At 33.0% G+C, this 25,282-nt stretch overlaps 1 protein-coding gene across 3 annotated transcripts in view; it reads left to right on the top strand.

Annotated features, from left to right (window-relative positions):
* Positions 1 to 25,282, top strand: part of CNTNAP4 (contactin associated protein family member 4) — a 641,498-nt gene that overhangs the window by 424,379 nt on the left and 191,837 nt on the right. For all 3 annotated transcript variants that reach the window (XM_074281700.1, XM_074281701.1, XM_074281702.1), the window contains one exon: positions 14,104 to 14,365. In XM_074281700.1, coding sequence (XP_074137801.1) covers positions 14,104 to 14,365 — 262 coding nt within the window. The remainder of the gene's footprint in view (positions 1 to 14,103; positions 14,366 to 25,282) is intronic.

Below are 25,282 nucleotides of genomic sequence, written 5' to 3'. Positions count from 1 at the left end.
AAATTTGGAGTGATTGAATAACTGTGAAGAACTTATGGAGGAAAATTATGAGAGATTTTGACAAATTAGACCACAATTGGAAGAAATTGCGCTCTGGCAGAACTTAAGATAAATGAAATAAAAAGAATGAGATGAAACAGATGGGAAAGAAGAGAAGCAGAAAAAATGAATTTAACATGGAGAGTAGGAACCTGAGAAGAAGAGGTAACAGGATTCAAATGGGAAAAAGAAATTGGTAAAACAATATAATTAAAATAAGTAGATAAGGCAAGGTAAAAGGCTGCAATAAAAAGAAAGCAAATTGGTGTGATTGTCAAGGAGATGACAAAAGGAAATGTTTTGTAAAGAGTTGACAAAGATAATTCTGGAGGTAAAACTATTTTAAAACAATATAATAGCCATTTTCAAAGGGAAATAAGGTATTCAAAAGAAAAACAGACAACTAAAGAATCTCACTTGTAAAAATTATGAAATACTAGGAAAATTTTGTGATGATCTCTCCAGCATAACACATACCTAGGAACTGCTAACCATAGAGGCCCACAACCTTTGCCAATTCCTCTCTCATTTACTCTCATGATTACCTTAGCATTGGCTGTTATGGCATTTCCTGTCTCCTCAAAGAAACTGACATCCAGTGTTTCCAATAACTCACATTTCAAAGGAACAGTTCCATTTTTATTTTAGTTTAAAAAGGTTTTTCTCAGCAAAGGGGAATAAATGTAAAGTTTCTAAGAATGCCACCTTGAATCAGGTATGAAACAACTAATTGTAATCCCAAACAAGAAAAAGAAGGGCTAAGTTATAATATATCTTGAAACAATTAAAATCACTTGAGAAGCTAATATTTAAGCCTCCTTGGAGTATTCATAACAAAACTCTCCCTTAGTAATTTTATATTTCACTTCCATTGAGTATAGACAAGTAGGTTTTTCTTTGTGGATAACTCTTTTCATCTCATGCATTCTGCTGCCTTTGTCACCACCACAGTTTCTTCATCTGTAAAATGAGGATTATATAAATAACTATTTCTATGTTGTTATGAAAATTAAATGATATAACATACATAGTGTTTTCAAAACCCTGATATGCCACATAAATGCTTATTATTGTTATTATTATTAATTATTATTATTACCAAAAGTTTGTCAATAGATGTGTAAGCATACCATCCCTCTCTAATCTCAATCAATGGTTACACAAAGAATAAAATTTCAAATATGTAAATAAGGTGTTTTATATACTGTGATTTTTATATAAAGTATAAATCTCTCATTAGATTAAGAAAAAAAACTTTCATTGCCTGAAAGTATCACTCATTTCTGTTGAATTAAGTGTAAAATCACATTGCATTTCCAATTTCATTTAAAAATATTCCAAGAATATCCTTAGTTCTTGTGGCCAAGTCATTTTTCTTTTCTGAAGTATACTTCTATTTGTTGTGGAGTTACTCTATTCTCCTGTAATTGCTTCTTGACTTCTTAACCAATAGTACTTTTTTATTCCATTCAATGTTTTTTTCTCCTTACTTACATTTTCCTACTATTTTTTAGTTTGGGATTATGTATTCAAAATAATTCTCTCTTGGGTATATTGGTTCTTTCCCCCTCTGTAATCTGAATGTCACTACTATTGCCAATATTGAGTGATTGGCATTAGACCCTATCCTGTACCTCAATCTCTGATTTCTATCTTAGTCTCCAAGTTCTATATCCAGACTGTCTTCTCCTGACATGACCCTAAAGTAGGAGTTGGTTCCATGTTTTGCTATAACCTTAATTTATCCCAGTGATATATGACTTTGCTCAGGTCTTTGTAGAGTAACCTTTTTCTCTCATTCTCAGGAACTAAGGTGGTCCTGTCAATTTGCATGGGTAATTTTACAACATTGATAATTGTTAAATCTTTTGTTTTAATTTTTCTCCTTCTCCCCCCCCCCCAGATGGCAGGTTGACCAATACATGTTAAATATGTTAAAGTATAAATTAAATACAATATATGTATACATGTCCAAACAGTTGTTTTGCTGTACAAAAAAAATCGGTCTTTGAGATAGTGTACAATTAGCCTGTGAAGGAAATCAAAAATGCAGGAGGACAAAAATAGAGGATTTGGGAATTCTATGTAGTGGTTCATAGTCATCTCCCAGAGTTCTTTCACTGGGTGTAGCTGGTTCAGTTCATTACTGCTCTATTGGAACTGATTTGGTTCATCTCATTGTTGAAGAGGAACACATCCATCAGAATTGATCATCATACAGTATTGTTGTTGAAGTATACAACGATCTCCTGGTTCTGCTCATTTTACTCAGCATCAGTTCATGTAAGTCTCTCCAGGACTCTCTGAAATCATCCTGTTGGTCATTTCTTACAGAACAATAATATTCCATAATATTCATATACCACAATTTATTCAGCTATTTTTCAATTGATGGGCATCTTGCACATACAGGTCTCTTTCCCTTCTTTAATATCTCTTTGGGATATAAGCCCAATAGTAACAATGCTGGGTCAAAAGGTAAGCACAGTTTGATAACGTTTTGAGCATAGTTCCAAATTACTCTCCAGAATGGCTAGATGTATTCACAATTCCACCAACAATGTATCAGTGTCCCAATTTTCCCACATCCCTTCCAACATTCTGCATTATCTTTCCCTGTCATTCTAGCCAATCTGACAGGTGTGTCGTTGTAGGTCCTGACAATTTTTGTAGCTCCCAGAAGGATGTGGCTATATCTTGTCTTTCTATGTTGTGATTTACGCTTATGCTGCTTCCATCTATGTTTTGACTGTCTGCACATGGCTTTCAGTTGATAATTTGGAGTTTTGGAGTCTTTCAATTCCTTCAGACCTCCATCTCTTACTCTTTTGTTGTGATGACTGACTCTGACTAGCATTAGGGCCATTTTCAGAAACTTCAGCTGGCTGACCTAATAAAATTTTAGCCAACTTTTGGTCTACTTGCCTTACTTTGCATTTATTTCTATGTTCTTCTTCTCTCCAGTTCTGCTAGATTCACACTGGCCATATTGTTTTATTATTCTTTAATTTTCTGTGTCATTGGTCCTTCTGGAGTAATTTTCAGCTATTTTGGGGGGTTTATGCAAAACAGAAAAGTTTCTCTGTAAACTTTCATTTCATTATATTAACCAAAAGTCTAGTTTCCCTACATTTTAGCAAAACATTTCACAGTCTGGCACTGCAATTGTTGATGACAAAATGAAGTGATGTGTGACAGATATATAGTATAGTTAGATGGAATTAAAACTGTTTTTTTTAATCTTCAAGCAAAAATTGGATGGACATTTATTAGATATACTTTTTGGGGATTATTGTCCTAGTATGGATTGAAATAGGTAGAATTCAAGGTTCCTTTCTAGCTCTAAGATTTTGTGATAAATAAAATACATGATATAAGTGTCATATTCTACCAGGAATTTTCTTTGCTTTCCTCTATGGATTTGAGGGGATAAAAAGAGACTCAAATAAGTCTTAAGTCTTGGTCTTGGAATCTGAGAAAGTCTGTGTACTGTCATTCTGGTCTTATAGTACTGACCTAGCTGACTAAGTTTCCATGGTAACAACTTGAGTTGGGGGGTGGGAGCAGAAATTAACCCCAGACAGGTTACAGTAATTTATGAGACTAGTTCCTCATTTCCACATAAAAAGGAACCAAAAAGATATTTAAATTTTCTTTTATGTCATAGGTTGCATATTTCTGGGATTTCTTTGTTCCCAATAGGCCAATTTTTCTCCGTTTATAATTTTTGTAATTCTTTATTTAGGCTTTAATCACTCACATAGAGAATAATCCCAGTTTTCCAAATAGGAAACAAGTATCACTCATTGATGAAATTTAAAAAAAAAAAAAAACTATCAATTTGATATCATAGTTGCCAATAAATTAATATCAATTAGGAATTATTAAAGTGTTATGATTATAAATTTTCTCAAAGTAATAATATTTGCAGTATAAAATATAGTATTTTAATATTAATTTCTGGAAGAGGAATGCAGAAGTATAATGTTGAGAATGGCCAGCTCAGATTCAGAAGACTGATTTCTATTTGAGTTTTAGCAAATCATATGGCCTTCTTAGACCTCACTTTCTTTACCCAGAAATTAAATGGCTTGGATTAAATTATTTCTAAGATCTCTTCTTGCTCTAAAATTTAAAGCTTTTTCACAATCTGTTACTGTGAAGTTTCAGTTATTAGAGTCATGAAAAGCAGAGATTTAGTTTAAAATTTTAAAAATTACTTTAATATTCAACACTATTATGAAATACATTACTTTTTAACCATTCCAAAAGAAATTCTAATTCTAATTTGTATTCTTCTAGAAAATACATGTCTGGATTCATTTCATTATGAAAATAAGTTATATTTATTCAGACTGCCAAAGCAAAATTGAAGTTATTCTGCATTATACATACAAATACATAGTCCATTCTAGTCAAACTGCTCTATTTGCTGCTCCCTCAACATGATGTTCCATGTTCAGTTTTTATTTATTTGTATCAGTGGTTTTTTTTTTCCTCCTTATGCTTGACATCTACTACATTCTCACCTCTTCCACTTTGAATCTTCACCTCTTTAAGGATCATCACCTCCTTTATAAAACCTTTCTTGAAGACAGTTCCTTTCCTCTCTCTTTTAACAAAAATGATTTATTGATATTTTCTTCTGTTTGCATTGCACAGTTATTTTAACTCCCTTCTCTCCTTGTCTCCAGTGTGAACTCCTAGTGATAAAGAAAAACAATGAACAAAAACATCAGAAACTAAAAGGAAAAGTCATATACATAATGTTTTGTTGTAGGAATTCTTTGTCCCTTTGCCTTGAGGCAGATGATACTATACCATTATCTTCACACACACACATACAGGACTTTTACTGTATGTTCTTACTCCTCCCATTAGAATATGAATTTATAAAAAAGTAGAAACTCATTTCCTGTCTTTGTACCTGTAATATGTAATACACTGTCTTTCATGTTCTTTCATGTTGTAGTTGCTTAATAAATGTTTGTTTGTAGAGGGCTGGCAAAAGTAGCAGAGGGCTGGAACTCTGAAAAGGTGTACTTGAATCTAAGACAGCAGAGTACTTAAGGCTAAGTATATACTCAATGTGAAATGAAAATTCTATAACCTTTGGTGATATAGGGAAGGATTGGACAGCGGGGGGAGAGAGTCAGAGCAGAGAAGACTTCAGGCTCTAGACTCCAGAGTTCAGGATCCATCTTTGAAGAGCCATGTAGCAGCTTGCCTGCCTCCTTCACTTCTAAAGACCAAGGACTTTGATCCTAATTTTGACTGATCCTGAGGCTCTCCAGAGAGCTAGCCTGGATATTACATTTGTTGAATTAATACAAATGTGTATATGTGAATTTTATGTTTCAAATAATTTAAATGACTTTTTCCCATTCTGTGGTACAGTCATGGCTTATGACAGTTGAGTAGAACAGTTATAAGAAAGTTACTTATTTGTTTAATTATACTTTTATCAAATTCTTCTACCAGTATGGTTCATTACAAAGCTTACATACTGATGAGTCTCATCACTTTCAATGCCTTTCTATTGTTTCCAAGCTCAAATCTAAAATTCTCTGGCTTTTAAAGACCTTTAAAACTTTTGAACTTCTCAAATCTTCTGAGATCTTACTACATTGCACAAATTTTGCTATCTAGTGACACTGGCCTCCTTATTTTTCCTCTACTGTATTACCTTATGTTGACTTGTGTTCATGCCTCTCTCCCATCCCTGAAATGATCTCCCTTCTTGCTTCTGTGGCTTTGTTCAAGTTTTAGCTTGTCTTCACTTTTGTATTACATATCTCCTAGTCGTTTTAAATTTTAATGCCTTCTCTAATCACTCCCTTCTCAATTTATCGTGGATATGTCTTGCTTGTACATAGTACTTTTTTTGCATCCCCAACTGTTAGAATAATGATTGCCCAGTACAGATATGGAAATATGTTTAAAAGAATTGCACATGTTTACCCCTATATTGGACTGCTTGCTGGCTTTGAGAGAGAGAAGGGAGAAAGGAGGGAGAAAAATTTGGAAACAAGGTTTTGCAAATGTGAATGTTGAAAACTATCTTTGCATGTATTTACAAAAGTAAAATACTATTGAAAATAAAGAATAATAACTGATTTCTCTTTATAATTATGCCAATTTACTTTCATTGGAGGGGAAAAGGGAGTCTTGTCAAAATCTCAGGTAGAGATCTTTCCTCTGTAGTAGGTTAGGAACAGGTCTACACCCAGAACTAAGAAGGGGGCAGACCTTATGGAAATAAATAGGGAAAGTTCTAGGTTCTGATGCATTTAGTATGAAAGATTCAGATAAACTAGTGTTATAGTTGATCAGTAAACCCTGATTGCTCACATTTAGAAAAAAAGACAATTTTCAAACCTACCTTTGTGCTGACTATGTGGTATTTGACAAACCCAATGATATATTAAAAAGATCATTATTGGAGGTATTTTGTTTTCTCAGTTCTGAAAGGTCCTTCATCCATATAGTTTGTTCTAGCCATGATTATGAGATTAAAAAAAAAGATATAAACAGGAGCACAAACTCATTAGGACTACAAGCATATTTCCTTGATTTGTATTTAGCTATTGTACCTTTGCACTCTTATTTTTGTAACTTCTGCTTTTTCATTTACCCTTATATGTCCTTCCTAGGGCAGCCAGATTGCTTAGTAGATAGAATTCTGAGCAAGTCAAGATGACTTATTTTTCTAAGTTTCAAATCCAGCCTCAGATTCTTACTATCTGTGGACCCTGGGCAAGTCATTTAACCCTGTTTGCCTCAGTTTCACCATCTGTAAAATAAGTTGGAGAATGAAATGGCAAACCACTCCAATATCTTAGCCAAGAAAATCCCAAATGGTGTCACAAAGAATCAGATATAATTAAACAACTGAACAAAAGCAACAATATGCTCTTCCTATATGTCACTGCCTAAAACCACCCTCACTCCATATGTTATTCTCTTGGCTTAGAGACTACTTGATTCTTCTTTATGCTCAAACATTTAGATTCCCATATTGGAAATGTTGTTACACTTTGTCTCTCTCCCTCTCCCTCTTCCTCTCCCCCCACCTCTCTCTCTCTTTTAATAATTGCTGTTTATTTTTCAAAATACATGCCAAAATGGTTTTCAATATTCAGTTTTGCAAAACCTTGTGTCCTAAAATTTTCTCCCTCTATCTTCTCTTCCCCCCTTCTCTAGATAGCAAGTAATCCAATTTAGGTTAAACACATATATTTCCACATTTGTCTTGTTGCACAAGAATCAAAAAAGAGAAAAGAAAATTAGGGAAAAAAAGAACAAGTAAGCAAACAACAATAGCAAAAAAAAGGTGAAAGTACTATGTTGTGATCCATATTCAGTCCCTGTAACTCTCACTCAGTATGTAGATGGTTCTCTCAATCACAAGTCTATTGGAATTGTCATGAATAATTTCATTGTTGAAAAGAACCAAGTCTATCAAAACTGATCATGATATAATCTTTTTGTTGCTGTGTACAATGTTCTCTTCATTCTACTCACTTCACTGAGTATCAATTCATGTAAATCTCTCTAGGTTTTTCTGAAATTATTCTGCTGTTTTATTCTTATAGAAAAATAATATGCCATTATATTAATTTATCATAACTTATTCAACCACTCCCCAACTGATTGGCATCTACTCAGTACATTACAAAAAGTGCTGCTACAAAACTTTTTGCACATGTGGATGCTTTTCACTTTTTTAATCTTTCTCAGATACAGACTCAGTAAAGACACAGCTGGGTTAAAGAGGATGCACAGTTTGACAGCCCTTTAGGAATAGTTTTATATTGATTTCCAAAGTGGATCAGTTCACAACTCCACCAACAGTGTAATAGTGTCCCAGTTTTCCCACATCCTCTCTAAGATTTATCATTATCATTTTCTGTCATTTTAGCCAATCTAAGAGGTATGTAGTGGTATCTCAGAATTGTCTTAATTTCTATTTCTCTGATCAATAATGATTTTGAGCATTTTTTCATATGATTAGAAATGGTTTCGATTTCTTCATCTGGAAATTGTCTATTCATATCCTTTGACTATCAATTGAGGAATAGTTTGTATTTTTGTAAATTTTAGAAATGAAGCCTTTGTCAGAATTCTTGAATATAAAAAGAAATACCAATTTTCTGTTTTTCTTCTAATCTTGTCTGCATTAGTTTTGTTTTTACAAAACCTTTAAAATTTAATATTGTCTTTTGGTTTTAAATATAAATGAATGAAGCTTTGTTTAAAATAATATACATTTACATAGTGCTTTAAAATTGCCAAAAATTATCCCATGAGGTAACAAAAATATTATTTCCATTTTACTGATGAGGAGACTGAACCTCACAAAGAAAATATGATATCCATAGTCACATGACTAGAAAGGAAGAAAGCTAGAAAATATAAACACAGGCAGGTGCCAGACTGAAAACAATATTGTAAAATGGCAATCATCAAAACCATTTGGTACTGGCTAAGAAATTCAGTACTTAATCAGTGAAGTGAAATAGGTTAGGTTCACAAGACACAATAGTCAATGACTATCAATTTAATATTTGATAAACCCAAAGACCCCAGCTTCTGGAATAAAAACTTAGTACTTGATAAAAATTGCTGGGAAGATTGTAAATTAGTATGCAGACACTAGGCATTGTCCCACACCTAACTAATACCTTATATCAAGATGAGGTTGAAATGGGTTCATGATTTAGACAGAGTGATACTATAAGCAAATTAGAAAAGAGGATACTGTACCTCTCAGATCTGTGGAGAAGAAAGGAATTTGTGGCCAAAGAACAACTAGAGTAGATTATGTAACACAGCATGGATAATTTTGATTATATTAAATTAAAAATTTTGGTACAATTTCAACAACGATACTGTATGATGATGTATTTTGATGGAAATGGATATCTTCAACAAAGAGAGGATCTAATTCAGTTATAATTGATGGACGGAATCTGCTACACCCAGAGAAGGAACACTGGGAGATGAGTGTAAACTATTTGCATTTTTGTTTTTCTTCCCAGGTTATTTTTACCTTCTGAATCCAATTCTTCCTGTGCAACAAGAAATTCAGTTCTGCACACATATATTGTATCTAGGATATACTATAACATATTTAACATATATGGGATTGCCTGCCATCTAAGGGAGTGGGTGGAGGGAAGGAGGGAAAATTCAGAATAGATGTGAGTGCAATGTTGTAAAAAATTACCCATGTATATGTACTGTCAAAAAATTATAATTATAAAATTAATTTTAAAAATATTTTAAAAAATGAAAGGAGGGAGAAATGTAAGAAGGAAGAACTCTAAGGTGGAGCCTCCTCGAGGAAAAAAAAAAAAAGTTTTGATACAAACAAAACCAATGCAGACAAGATTAGAAGGAAAAAAGTAACCTGGGAATTTTTTTTTTAACTTTTTTTTTTCTTTAGGCCATATTGCCTTAGTGTACCTTATACTGTCAGGATGCTGAATCCAAAAGATTTTTGGCTATCAGATAACAGCCTCCTAGCCAGTGAGAATGAGATATTAGGGGCTGATAAACATCAATAATGAAGTGCCTAAAGTTAATGTAAGTTCATTACAAAATTGTAATTTTCGACCTAGTGACATTTCAGGCCTAAAATTACACTTGTGGAAGGTTCCAGCATCACCTCCCTCATTTCCCAACCCCATGAGCTTTGACCAGCAACCTGTGGATAGGGTACCTATACACAAAGTAAGAACCTAATCACTCCTCAGCTCTACCTATAAGTCATAAAATTAGCATTAGTAACATGAAACACTTGGTTTCTCTTACTTTTTCCTATAAAAATATTGGCTTGACCCCTATTTCCTCACTCTTTGACCCCTCTCTTCCTCTTTAGAAATTTAGCCTGATTAAATTGGCATTACAATGATAATACACTTTATCCCTTGATTTGGAGTTTAGAAATTCTTTTCAAATATTTTGTGACACTGTTCTGAAACCCAACATTTTGAGGATCCCCCTGAATTTCACTTTTTATTTTCCAGTGCCTCTCCTCCAACCTTATGTTGTAGTGCTATTTCTGGTTCAAATACTATAGGCAGTTTAATAATTCTTTGGAAATAATTCCAAATTTCTTTATATATATTTAAAGGTTTTTATTTTCAAAACATATGCACAGATAATTTTTCAGCATTGATTCTTGAATACCCTTGCGTTTCAGATTTTTTCCTCCTTCCCCCACCCCCTTCCCTATATGGCAAGCCATCCAATATGTGTTATACATGTTAAAATATATGTTAAATCCAATATGTATAAACATATTTATACAATTTTCTTGCTGCACACAAAAAATAATCAAATCAAAAAGGAAAGAAAATGAGTAAGAAAGCAAAAGTCAAGTGAACAACAACAAAAAGAGTGAAAATGCTATAGTATGATCTACACTCAGTTCCCACAGTCCTTTCTCTGGATGTAGATGGCTCTCTTCATCACAGGATCATTGGAAATGGCATCAGTCATTTCATTGTTGGAAAGAGTCATATCTATCAGAATTGATCATCCTATAGTATTGTTGTGGAAGTGTATAATGATCTCCTGGTTCTGCTCATTACACTTAGCATAAGTTCATGTAAGTCTCTCCATACCTCTCTGAAGTCATACTCCTGATGGTTTCTTAACATTCATATACCATAACTTATTCAGCCATTTTCCAATTGATAGGCAACAACTCAGTTTCCAGTTTCTTGCCATTACAAAAAGGGCTGCCACAAACATTTTTGCACATGTGGGTCTTTTTCCCTCATTTAAGATTTCTTTGGGATATAGGCCCAAAAGAAACACTTCTGGATCAAAAGGTATGCATAGTTAGACAACTTTTTGAACATAATTCCCAATTGTTCTCCAGAATAGATGGATCCACAGTTCCACTGATAATGTATCAGTATCCCAATTTTCCCACATCCCCTCCAACATCCCTTGATCTTTTCCTGTTATCTTAGCCAATCTGGAGATGTGTAGTGGTATCTCAGAGTTGTCTTAATTTGCATTTCTCTGATCAATAGTGACTTGAGTACCTTTTCATATGATTATAAATAGTTTTAATTTCTTCATCTGAAAACTGTATGGTCATATCCTTTGACCATTGGTCAATTAGAGAATGGCTTGAATTCTTATAAATTTGAGTCAATTCTCTATATATTTTAGAAATGAGGCCTTTATCAAGAACCCATAAATGTAAAAATATTTTCCCAATTTATTGCTTCCCTTCTAACATTGTCTGCATTCATTTTGTTTGCACAAAAACTTTTTAACTTAATATAATCAAAATTATTTATTTGGTATTCAGTAATGAGTTTTAGTTCTTTAGACACAAATTCTTTCCTTCTCTAAAAATCTGAGAGGTAAACTATCCTATGTTCTTCTAATTTGCTTATAATAGCACTCTTTATATCTAAATCATGAATCCATTTTTACCTTATCTTAGAATTTGGTGTTAAGTGTGAGTCAATGCCTTGTTTCTTCCATACTAGTTTCCAATTTTCCCATCAGTTTTTGTCAAATAGTGAGTTCTTATCCCAATAGCTGGAGTCTTTGGGTTTGTCAAATACTAGATTGCCATAGTTATTGACTATTTTGTCCTGTGATCCTAACCTATTCCACTGAATGACTACTCCATTTCTTACCCAGTACCAAATGGTTTTGTTGACCACTGCTTTATTATATGGTCTTAGGTCTGGCATAGGTAGGGCACCTTCATTTACATTTGTTTTCATTTATTCCCTTGACATTTGTGATTTTTTGTTCTTTCAGATGACTTTTGTTTTTATTTTTTCTAGGTCTATAAAATAATTTCTTGGGAATTTAATTGGTATGGCACTATATAAGTAGATTAATTTAGGTAGAATTGTCATTTTTAACATAACAGGTTGGCCTACCCATGTGCACTTGATATTGTTTCAACTGAGTAGATCTGGCTTTATTTGTGTGGAAAGTGTTTTGTAGTTGTGTTATGTAGTTCCTGCCTTTCCCTTGATAGATAGATCCTAAATATTTTATACTATCGACAATTATTTTGAATGGTAATTCCAAACTTTTTTACGACACAGATTAATTAACAACTTCACCAGCAATGAATTGATATTCCAATGTTCTTATATCCTCTCCAATATTTGTTGCTTTCACAAAATCATGTTAGCCAATTTGGTAGATATAAAATTGTATCTCAAGATTATTTTAATTTGCATTTCTCAAATCAATAATGATTTAGAGCATTATTATTATTATAAATATCCAAATTAACTATAAGGAACATATAAAGAAAAAATGCTATCTTCATTCAGTAAAAGAACTGATGAATAGAAGCATATACAGAAAAAGTTTATACATACATAACTATTTGTGTCTAATGGTAGCTTCATCTAGAGTTGGGGAACTGGGAGAGAAGGGGAAAAAAAGGAAATTTATATGATAGCTCTTTTGGGAACCTATGTAGAAAAAATTATAAAACAATTTATAAGTTTGTAAAATATGTTAAATTGCATATTATTCACATTCCAAAGGCTTCTCCAATTTTTAATTTAGGAGGAGAAAAAGTCAATCAATAAATATTTGTCTAGAATGTTAGTAAGTACAAGACAGTGAGCTAAACTCTGAAGATACAAAGAAAGGCAAAAATAATCCCTTAAGGACATCATGTTCTAATGGGGAAGACAACTTGTAAATAAGGACTCTATACAGAACTGATAGTGATATATTTTCTTAAGAAGGGATAAGAGAATGGAGCAAAGGATATAATTTGCAACTCAAAACTTAAAAAAAAATAAACAAATGTTAAGAAATGTTTTTACATATAATGGGGATAAATTTAAAAATAAAAGGAATAACAGCACTAGCAACGAGGATAGGAAAGATGAAAAGGGAGACAATCTTACAAAAACCTCCTATTGAAGGTGAACTAAGTCTTGAAGGAAGCCAGACTGAGAGATATAGGGTGGGGGAGGTACAGAGAAGGACAGACACAGAGACATAGAAAGAGAATAGGAATATTAGGGGTATCTGTGGATAGATTTCAAGAAGACAGTAAACATGAATTGGTGGAAAAAAGTAAATCTTCATTTCAATATAATTTGTACTATTGATAATCTTTTGATAGCATCAAATGAGGGCTTTTGTTTGTTTAAGAATAGGAAACATGATCATGTTTTCTTCTTAATAAAGAATTATCCTGGTGCAATTAAAATTGGTTTGACAAGATAAGATTTACACATTAAATTTTAGAAAGCCATTTAATGAAGATGTAAAAGGTACTCTGTCATGGATCAAAACGCATATTTTAAATAAATCTTGAGCTAAATATCTATTATGCAAATGCACATATGTATACTAATATATGCATATAATATAGATACAAGCACCTTCATATAGTATGTGTATACATATGCATGTACATATAATATATATATACACATAGTTTTATATTTTTATAAGCTCAATATCTATTTTGTAGATATTTTATATTACTATATACATATATGTATAGGATTGTATATTTATATAAATGTGCATGTATGTATATGGGATATAGCTGTTGCTATGCATATAAATACTGTCATTTACTTAACTTGGGAAATAGAATGTAATAGTCTTAACTAAAAGTTGGAAATAAGAAAATCAGGACTTCATATGGAAAATGGAAAATGGAAAAAGAACTTTTTAGAATAATTAGGACAGGTTAGAATGGTAAGGATAGTTAAGTATGTCACTGTAATTTAATAGAGTTCCTTAAGATTCATGTCAGGAACCATATAGATATTAGTACCAACAAGAAAGAACTCCAAATATTTGCAAAGCTAGTAATATGTTGTCAGATAAGGCCAATGAGTCAATTTGGTTACTTAGCTATATATTTTATTTTTGTCAGCATTCAGGGAGGGATAGCAAGTTGAGGAGAAAGAAATCCATTGAGAAATGATGACATTTTAAAAAACCTCAATTAAATATTGATATTAAAAATGTATCCCTAGGACAAAAAATGCCATTGTGGAATCTGACTACTATATCCCTTTATTTTGTTCTTAGGGAAATGTGTCATTTTCTTGTTCGCAACCACAAATGGTTCCAGTCACTTTTTTGGGCTCTGGCAGCTACCTAGCACTACATGGTTCCTCTGGACAGGATGAATTATCTGTGAGTTTTCAATTTCGCACTTGGAACAAAATGGGACTTCTGCTATCCAGTAACTTTCATCAGTATTCTGGAAGTCTCCTCCTCTATCTTCGTGATGGAAAAATTAAGCTGAATCTCTTCAAATTAGGAAAACAACAAAGTGACATAACAGCAGGTAATAAATATACTTTAAATATTTTGTGCCAGATTACGTGGCTTTTATTTATCATCTTGCTTTTGTGTCTCCAAAAAGGCCTACCCAGTTTTCTTGATCATAATATGAATTTAATAAATAATAATTGGATTAGCCAATTTGTGACTTAATCAATGAAAGAATCTTTGTATTAATAAAATACTCAAAATAATTATCATTTTATAATTGAAGATTTCTTATTGTAATCCTCTGGCATTTTCTTAATAAGATCTTTGAGAATATATCATGGAACCATAGATTCAGGCTAAAAAGGGCCTAAAAGGCAGAATTCCAACTATTCTAATTATTATCCTCCCTGGTTCTGAATTTCATGATTAATTATATTCACATTGAAGGGAGAAAAGAATAGAGATAACTTTTTTATGTGCACAAGACTAAAACTTAAGTCAGGACTTAAAATAAATACTCCCAGCACACATTAAAGATTTAATAAATATTGATCATTTAATATCCAGTTCAGTTAAAAAATTCAACAAATATGTATTGCCAAGCACTGTAATTTTCTTGCCATTGAGAATACAAAGAGAAAAATGAAGTAGTCCCTCTCAGTCCCTTTTAGCTTTCATCCTTCTAAATGTTAAATGCTTCTGGATAGATGTGTATATGGGTAGAACAGAGGAGAACAAAAGAAATACATTGATTTTATGTTTTCACTTTTGACTTTCAGATAATTTCTTAAGTCAATGACAGAGTCTGGCATTGATGTTCAGTTTTGGTCAATTTATTGAGTAAGTGTGTTCTTTTAGGCCCCCAGTTCTTAAAATACTCTTACTTTTCATAAATGGGGGTGTTACAAGGATTTTGCATATTTTGAATGACATCCAAATAATAAAGATAGTAGAATAGAGGTCACTAAAAAGTTATTGATTATTTAAATTTTAAATTTATATTTATAATGTGATTTGAAGGTCACAACCCTGCTATTTGCTCAGTAAATATTGTAATAGCCTTTTACACAAAATGGTAAAATTTCTGGACTTAAAAAAGACAAAATATGAACAATAGTACAAAGAAAAGAATTTAAAACTTTGACTCTCCTTATTTCAATATTTCTCCTTTATATATGACTGAAAGTTAAAAGTTCAAATTTAAAAATATGAATATTGCATTAAATTTTAATGACAACTACTATGTAATATCTACTTATGGCATGTTAATGCTGTGAGAAACTTGCAAAAGTATGTCTGAAAAAGGAATAAATCAAAGCAGATTCATTTTAATTATTAATAGGTTTCCTGAGACCATCATTTGAAAATGTTAATTTCATAGAAAGTATGTCATTGATGTACAGCTTATTGTGATGTATTTGACTTCTTCAATAGCAGTATCAATCATAGCCCAATTATAAACATGTTAATGAAATTGCTTTCGTGCAATGTCAGTCTAACAGGCTCTATGAAGGTAGTGTCATTTCTAAACAGTTTATTGGCATGTATTTTTGACAGATTAACTGAAAAGTATAAGAATGTACAAAACACTCCCAATGATTTTGAAGTCATAATAATTATGTTTAAATGCAGAAATTATCATGGGCACCATATGATTTAATGTATTTATATTCATAGATGACATAAAGGGTTGAAAATAATTCACTGAATATATCTATATAAATACAGAAAGTAACTATACTTAAGAGGATAAACTTCTGTTTCCTCTCTAGGAAGGATATTTCTGAATAAAATCACAACGAGCTTTTGAAATGTTGCTTTTAGAATCACTGGAGAAAGTAAATTCCATAATAAGAAACTGACTAATTAAGTTATGTATGATTGGGCAGGTTTATTACCCAATAGACAAACACTTTTGACCTAGGTTTCACATGTACAATATTTGGTAATTAAATCAGAGAATCAGATTATTTTGACCAGAGAATGTTACTTCTGACCAGTGAATGGAATTCATTGCCATTATCTTAAAAAAAAAAAATGAGGCGCTTATCCATAATAAGCAAAATATTTTTAAAGATGAAGGATGTTACTTTTCTTTTCTTTTTTCAAATAATAGAGACAGAAATGAGCAATATTTTTTAAAGATCAAGGATAACTTACTTTTCTTTTTTTAAATAATAGAGACAGAAATGAGCAATGTACTATTCATTTAAAATCCACACTTTTTAAAACTCAAGGAATCAAAAGTTGAAATGTGTTGAGTGCTGAACTTGAATTAAGTTGTAATTTCAATAAATCTATAAACCATCTAATCTAAATTTCCTAATGAAAAATGTAGTTTTGTGAAATGTAATTCTAAATAATTCTTGAAATAGTACATCAAATTTTAAAATGCAATCAGCTTTCATTCCATGAAATGAAATTCCATGGAATTCCATTCTACTCTCTTAACTGTCCACCTTTGCAGATTTCAGAACTATCAAAAATCAGGTGACATCCAATAGTTTAATAATTAAAAATTTGTAATACTTATTCCTTTAGTCATATTTCAGGACTGTATAGTACACAATATAAAGTAACTTCATATCTTAGTATGACTTGAATTCTTCCTGCTTCTTTCACTAAATATTCCTGTGTCAAGTTATCTGATTTTTATGTGATAAAGAGTTTCATTTTAACCAAGTATTCTGGTCTGATCTTTACTCAGGCCAGTTCCTTGGTCATTTATGTTTGATATTCAAAAGGAACAAGACATTTAAAGGTCATTTGAAAGTTAGCAAAAGAATTACCTGTAGCAGAAGAATGTGTTTATGAATGATATACGCTGAGGACACATATTTCTTATAAATTTCCTTGCCTTGGGTGCTCATTATTTTCTATCAGCCAAACAATAAAGAGAACATATGTAGTTCCTTCTTGATTTTTTGTACTCATAAGATCAGGAAGTGACATCAGTAGCCTGAATCTTATATTCTTTAAGCTAATCAAGTTTCAGGTTTTGTTTCACAACCTTTTAATTAATATTAACCTAATTTTCATGAAGGAAGGATAAATCTTATTATTTCACACTATGTTTCACATCTTGGTGGAATGGTCCATAAGATGTTCTAAATAAAGGTTTAAAACTCATAACTCTAAAACTCCCAAATGTGGCCTGAGCTACATTAAAATGTAACTGGGAAATGTTTAACAAAATAAATTTTTAAAAACAGCATAATAGAGAAAATATTACTTTGTAGTTTTCTAATCAATATGAATGGAAAGAGATGTTTCTGTTCTAGTTTGAAACTACCCTTCAAGAGGAAATTTTACCATTTAAATTGCTTTAGGAATGATACTGGTCAACTCTGACCTCTGGTATTCAAGAAGATTCATAGAGGTAACATTAAAGAAAAGAGAAAAAAAATTGAAACAACCATAGCAAAACCAAATCTAATAATGTAATGGCTCCTCAAATGAGTGACTAAATATAGAAGAGTCCTAGGAACAGATGAGTCCTAGGTTTAAATGATGATGTCCATGTGGTGGGTGATATCATATTATTATTTTCCCAGTGGTTTTCTCAACACCAGAAATAGCAAAGGTGATGAGACATTTTGCATGGTCATTGAGCCTTATCACAGGTCAGGAAGAAATGATTTCCAGGAGCCCTATGACAGGAGAGATACAAAATACTTATTATATTAAGAGAACTCTAAAAAACTTCTTTCTCTTCTTCTGTAGGGACTGGATAGATATTTTCATGTTCCTGTTGCTGAAAAATAAGCTACCTCCTGATAATAATTCAAAATTTTGTTGTTCAAATCTTTCTTAGAAGATTACATTGGTCACTTGGCATTGTACTACCAATGATATGGAATGTCTATTCAGTTCTACATTATAGGAAACAATATGCTTATAGTTGATCTGGCTTTTGCCACCAAACTTGTCAGTACACACTTTTCTGCCACAAAGTTATTGCTTCCTTTGGGATGTATTCCCTATTTTGGGAATGGGCTAGGTCCAGCTCTGTTGTCAGCTTCCATTAAGGAACCCTCATCTACTTCTGGTGAGACTCATGACTCCTGCCATTCAAATGTGGGTCTGGGCCCACTGCTCACAGGTTATTATTGGTGAATACATTATCTTTGTCTGTTTCCCATTCTTCCAGTATCGACTCCTACCTCTCTATTCTAGAACATGACAGTTGTCCACTGGAATTCTGCTGCCTTATGCTGGAATATTGTCTGGAAGTTATTGGACTCCTATTTATGGAGCTTCATATATCCCACTTTGCTCAGATTCAATTGTACCACACATACCACCATGATGTTAAGGGGGTGAACATTGCTTCCCTACTTTGGAGTGAATATTATGTACTATTCCCTGCCAAGACCTGATTTTGCCTCTTCCTCTCCTTCCTCAACCCCAATGCAGAGTATTGTGGAATTCCCCTGCTGCTTCCTTCTTATCCTCTAAAATAAGGGAATTGATGGTGTGTAACCATTGTTGAGACCTGGCTCTACCTTCTCATACTGGGGCCAGTAACTAAAGGCCAGAGAGGTCCTGTCTCTAGCCTGTCTACCATATTGATAAGGTAAAGAATTGACACATGAGATAGCTTTTAGAACCTCTTAGGATTCTAAGTGATCATGCTCTCCTTGCAGCAAAATCTCCTTGCTGCAAGATGACCAAAACCAAAGGATAAAGGAGACCTGCTGTCTCAAATTCACTAAGTTATCTGCCAGAACTGGAATGCTTAATTCAGATCAGCCACCTATGATCTGGAAAAGCAAACAAACCAAAAAAAAAAAAATCATCATCAACAAAAGTAAATTTAGAGACTACCAAGGCCAGTAATGTACTCTGTTTGCCATTTATAAGCAGTAACAATTTTAGCCAAGGTTGAGGAATGCAAGGACCCCTTATTGGAAGTTTAATAAACCTGTGGAGAGAGTGGAAAGTTTTTTAAATGATTCATCAATCTTGTCTGTCCTTATCCTTATCACATTAACTAGGATATGATTTGTATAGTTAACTATTTCACAATTCCAAAAATGTCTCCTCAGGAGAATTAAACATTGACCTTTCAAGTGTTTCCCTACTAGCTTGCTCCAAAGAATCATAAAAAAAAAAAAAAAAAAAAAGTACATATGGCAAGAGTTCAGACTGCCCTTTCAAATACTCAATAAAATCATTAAAATTAAAGAAAAGAAAAACTAAAGTAGGTCCTTCAACATAGTTGTTAAAAAATGTCTGAGAATTTCATTATTGAGGTTGCTCATGCTTCCTCTTAGATGGTTACACCTCTTTGACATATGCAATTTAAAGGATTGAAGAGTGCTTGTTCAGTTGCATTGATTATTACCAATAATTCATTCAAATCCAAAAGTTCTTTCCCTCTTCAGACTCCCTTGAATTAGGGAAGGGTCTTCTTTAAATTTCTCCTGAGACAATTGGATAATTATTACCATTTTCAATTCAAAGATATCCAACTCAGTAAGGCCAAAGTCTTACTCTTATTTTTCTAAATTTATCCTTTTCTCATGAGGGGAAAATGTCTTTCAATTCCTTAAAATTCCATCCCTCCTCACTGCTCTGATGATAACTTGAGCTCTGAAAAAATCTAATAGAACATGGAGGAAACTCAGTTTAAACTAATAGCGTCAGAAGGTCCAGCTGATAGCCTCAAAAGATATTTTGCAACAGTTGTAATCAAGATAAAGTTCTTAAGGGTACAGAGTATATTCATATCCATTTTGTATTGATAAGTGGCCACATTTTACTCTCTAATCTTCCAAGGTTTAAGGGGACATCTCATGGTGCCCCATAGCTACACTTCCTATTTAAAAGCACTCTAAGAAAGTTGTATGAAGGTCTTTTCTGCCCACTCCCCATTTCAATGAGATTATTCTATTTCAATCCTGACAGATTATACCAATAGCTGTGGATTGACCTTAACTCAGGCCAATCAGTCCCCTGATAGTTTATGTTTGATATTGAAAAAGAATAAGATGCTTTTAGGTCATTTAGCATATATAAGCATATAGCTTAAATAAAGGAGATGTATTCAGTCAAAGGAGGGAAAAAAGACATGCATTGTGGATACTTCAAAGTAGATTTATCTGTGTAAATTCCATTGATTGAATTGTCTATTGTTTATCACACCTGAAACATCAGAGAAGATGCCTGGGGCATCTCATGGATTTTTTTTTTTTGGTCCTCAAGTTTTCAAGAAATGATGGCAACAGCCTGAGACTTTAATTTCCTGAATTAATCAAGTTTCTAGGATGCTTTAAATAATTTAGGGAAAACAATAGCTTAAGTTGCTCCGGGAAAGAGGTTAAGATATTGCCCCTATGATGCTAGGTTTCCCTGGATACCAGATGCCTTGCTTCAAATAAGTGACTCATAAAAGGAATTTTCTAGAACCTTGTCTGGTTAATGGAGATGTTGTATATGAGACTGATCTCTTGATACTGTCAAACAAAATTATATGGTTTACTCTATAGTTTACTTTTTAGTAGAATTAGCCCTGAATAATAATTATGCTTTTTTTGTTGTTCAATTTTCTCATCATAAACCACTCTTCTTCTTATTATTATTTTTTTTAATGGAATTAGCAGGCAGGAATAGACTTGTTATTTATGTGGGAGTTTTCCTTGAGTCAGCTATCTATATATAGTCAGAACATCAACTCATCAAGGTTTTTTTGTTTTTTGTTTTTTAAATAGGAATAAGGAAAAAACACATATGCCTTACTATTGACATACTTAACCTTGAAATTTTAAACAAATAATTAAAAATTAAAAAATTAAAATTAAAAAAGCAAAATAAATGATATCAACACTGACTATAATAATTCTATTCTGAAGTTTAATCATTGTAAATTAAGTGCAAAATCAAGGAGACCAAAAGAGCATGGAAAGGACTTAGTCAGCAAACATCTGACTTACTTGTCAGAGATAGCTGCCAAAGGCAATATCAGATTAGAATTACAAAGAACAATCATGGATAGGTATGAGCACTATAATGTCAAAAAGCAAAGGGAAGAAATGGAAGACAAAATCTGTTTTAAGAAATGTTGGCAAGATTATCAACTAAACACAAAGTCATCCCAAGGACATTCAATAGTGAAAAAAGATTAGAGAAATGCAAACAAGAAAAATTAAAAAAAAAATTTCAGAAATAATTTTATAAACTATTTTCTTCATCAAGGGACAGTTATAGTACCACACTTTTGCAATCTCAGATTAGTTTATAGAAGAGAGAGTAATGACATCAAAGGGAACAAAGATAAGAAAAAGAGCCAAAATGAACCAAATATATATTAAGATCTGTCTGGAAGTATCACAAAAAAATGATGTAAAAGATGTTTGAAGTCGATTCCAAATTCATGGAAAAAGAAAAAATTGGATCTTAATATTGACAAAAGAAGACTAAAAGAACATTAGTAATGGCTGATCTATATGCTAATTTATTCATCCAAATAAACACTTTTATGAGATCAAGCTATGCATAAATCAAAGGTCTTCTCAGGTAGAGTTTTAATAAAACATAATATTCAAGCAATACTCAGCAATGGACTTCATACCAATTGAAAATAAACTGAAACAGGTAGAAAATATAAGTTTTCATTTTGTTTATTGACTGTTTATTATGAAAAAAAATTGATTTGATAGGATAGTGTGTTTTCTGGCTGGATCTCATAAGTTCACCAAAATTATTGAAGATTCCTTGTGATTCATAGCATTAGAAATAAACTTATTCAATGACTTTCTGATCATAAATCTGATGAGATGTAAAACAGGGAAATATATGCTTACCAAAGGTTTTTTGCTACTTTGTTGGAAGAAATAAATCATAGAGTTCATGTCAAAAAGAGAATCCCTGTGGATGCAAATGTCTTTTAGATTCTTCTATATACATATGGCATTGTTCTGATTACAATGAGCCCTAAAACAATGGAGAACTTCTTCAAAGAGGTTTCTAATTATTCAAAGTAATTTGGCATGTTCATTTACACAGAAAATATCAAGTAGATGAAAAGTATAGTTTACATTTCAATATATATGTGTTAACCTCCCCCCTACCTCAATCACACAAAAATGACCATACTCTTGATTTTACTGTCACACACAAATGTACCACCTTAATCCTTAAGAATTCCAAAATCTCCCTATCTGACCATAATCTACTGTGTTTTTTTTTTTCTTTTCCCTCTGCCTTCCCTTACTATGCTGTATTCCTCAAGTGCAATGTGATTTCTTATCCCTTTATCCCTCAGTTCTTTCTTAGACTATCCTCTCTGCACTAGCCTTTTTTCCTCAATCTTGAACCATTGTTGAACTAATCTAATTCTGTCCTCATCTTGAGTTTCTAACCCTCTGATCATTTTGCTGATCAAACTTCATGCTAAGTCTGAATCTTAGATTACTCTTAGCATTTTCCTCCTTGCCATGTGCTACTGATCAAAGGTGGAAAAAATTATGCAACTAGCTTTGAAAAACTTTTAAAAAATGTGTATCACTTAGAAGTAAATTGAAGTCTGCATGGTAGTTATAAGAAGACTATAACATATGAAAGAATTGTGTAATAGAAAATATGGCCAATTATGTGACAAGAATAAGGGATTCCATTTATACCACTAAAATTGCCATGATCATCATAATAATGTCAATATATTGGATGCTAGTGTAAAACATGCACAAAAATCATCACTTTATAGGCAGTAATAGATGGATTATCATATGCATTAAGGAAAGAACTTAGAGACACTTGTGATTACACATATTTTTGAGTAACTTATTTATTGACTGCCGATTTAAGGTTCATGTAAGTTCATTTGGAGTATTATTATCATCAATGTTGTCCTGGTAGAGAGCTTTATAAGTAGATTTTATAAAATAATTGTATATAATTAATAATAGATATTGTTTCCAGCTACTGGAGTTTTGCCTATGTGTATGTGTCTTTTCTCAAAGCACAGGAGTGACTCTTCTCAAAAAAGCTTGAGCTACAGAAGTTTTACTGATTCATATTGATATACTCATTGCACAAAGCTAGTTTTTCCTCCTGTAGGCTTTTACTTTGAACACAATATTTTGATTTATCTATCATTTCACAAATGTGGATTCTGCATACTCCCCAGTAATCAATGCAGGCTATAAATCTTCCATGTCTTTTCATTCTGCGCTACTCTTTTTGATATTTTCCTAAGAATTCTTCACAGAACATCTACCTAGTACAGTAGGAGCTTCTTTTTCAATTCATCCTCTTTTCTTCCCTTTTGCCCCACACAATATTTTTTATCAATATTTTACTTGTTCCTTTATTTCTTAATTTAATTTCTAATCATATGTGAACTTCATAATGTTTTTTACTCTTGTTCCAGGTCACAATTTGTCTTTTATTATATTCATTGAAGCATATTCTAATGTCCTTTGAATATATATGTATATATATATATATATATATATATATATATATATATATATATATATATATATATATATATTTTTTTTTTTTTTACTGGACAGATATGCACACAGACATACATGCAACTCTTATGAGCTATTCCATAGCAGGATGCTTGTGACAATAATTTCTACTTAATTTAGCTAGCATTACAATATTGACAGTTTTTTGGTTTTTTTTTTTTTTTCTGGTAAATTGTAGCTTAAAAATTCATTAGCATTCATGGTCTAGCTTATAGCTACCCATAGCAATTGAAAAATCTGAATAAGGCGGAGCCAAGATGGCGGAGAAGAAACACACTACTCAGTGAACATCCTCACTCCCTCACAACCAATTAGATAAATTAAGTCTCAAAATTAGCTCAGGACTGACAGATACCACAAGGACTGGAAGCACGACTTACCAGCTGAAGAGAATCTGGAGTTTCAACAGGAAAGGTCAGTTCTCAGGGGAGGAATAAGAAAGACCAGCACAGACGGTGGGGTAGGGGCACACTGCGCCCATTGCGCTGGGAGGGGCTCTGGGATCAGAGAAGCCACTGAGGTAAAGGAATCTGGCACAGGCTGTTAGCTCTTCTCTGCTAATTATTTAGCAGTTCAGAAGAGAAAGCCAAAATATTTTAAAACTCAGATTAGATTCCCCCCCCCCCACCACCACCCTGGGGGTGACTCAGGCACCAGGGGGTGTGGCCTCAGCTACCTCCTGAGAATAGTTAAGAGACTGACAAGTGGGTGGATACGGCCCAAGGCAACACACACGGCCTAGCTTAGCTGGAGGGAGTGGAACTCAGCTCCAGGAAGTCCCAGAGAAGCGGAACCTTTGAACTAGGGACCGCGGTTTCTGGCAGACACTTCCAGTTTGAGCGCAGGGGCTTCTCACGTCACCTGCTGCAGACACCCACTCCCCACCCTGACACATAGGCTGAGCTTCTTGCTGTCTTCACTATTCTACGCCCTCAAAGCACAGCAGTGCTAATCACCTCTGAGGCACTTCCAGGGAGGGGGTGGGGAACTCTCTCCCAGAGCTCTCTCTTAGCGCGGGCGCAGGGGCCGCTGCATCCATCCGGTCTGGGAGGAAGCTGGTAAAGAAGTAAATAATTTCCTACCCCAGGGACAGACCCCAAAACATTTTTTAAGTATGAGCAAAAAAGATAGAAAAACTATAGATTCCTTCTATACAGAGAAAGAGCGGGTACCCAACCCCGAGGAAGTTAACAGCAAAGATTCAGAAGATAACAACCTAAAGGGGAACGATTCCTGCCCCCCATCACATAACTCTCTCCTAGAAGAAGCTCTTAAGAAATTGAGGGAGATCGAAGAAAAATGGGGCAAGGAAAGGGAAGTTATGATAGAGAATAACAACGTCCTGAAATTGGAGTTGGAAAAAATAAAGAATTCACAGGAGATGCAGGGAAACAAAATTAGTGAATTAGAAAAGGTTAAAAAAACACAGAAAGTAGGATTTCTGAATTGGAAAAGATAAAAAAGTCTCAAGAAAATAGAATTTCTGAATTGGAAAAAGAAAATAATTCTCA

The sequence above is a fragment of the Sminthopsis crassicaudata genome, chromosome 1, assembly GCF_048593235.1.
Source record: "Sminthopsis crassicaudata isolate SCR6 chromosome 1, ASM4859323v1, whole genome shotgun sequence".
Classification (NCBI taxonomy): domain Eukaryota; kingdom Metazoa; phylum Chordata; class Mammalia; order Dasyuromorphia; family Dasyuridae; genus Sminthopsis; species Sminthopsis crassicaudata.
Note: the sequence above shows the minus strand (reverse complement) of the source record. Positions and strands in the feature narration are given on the sequence as shown.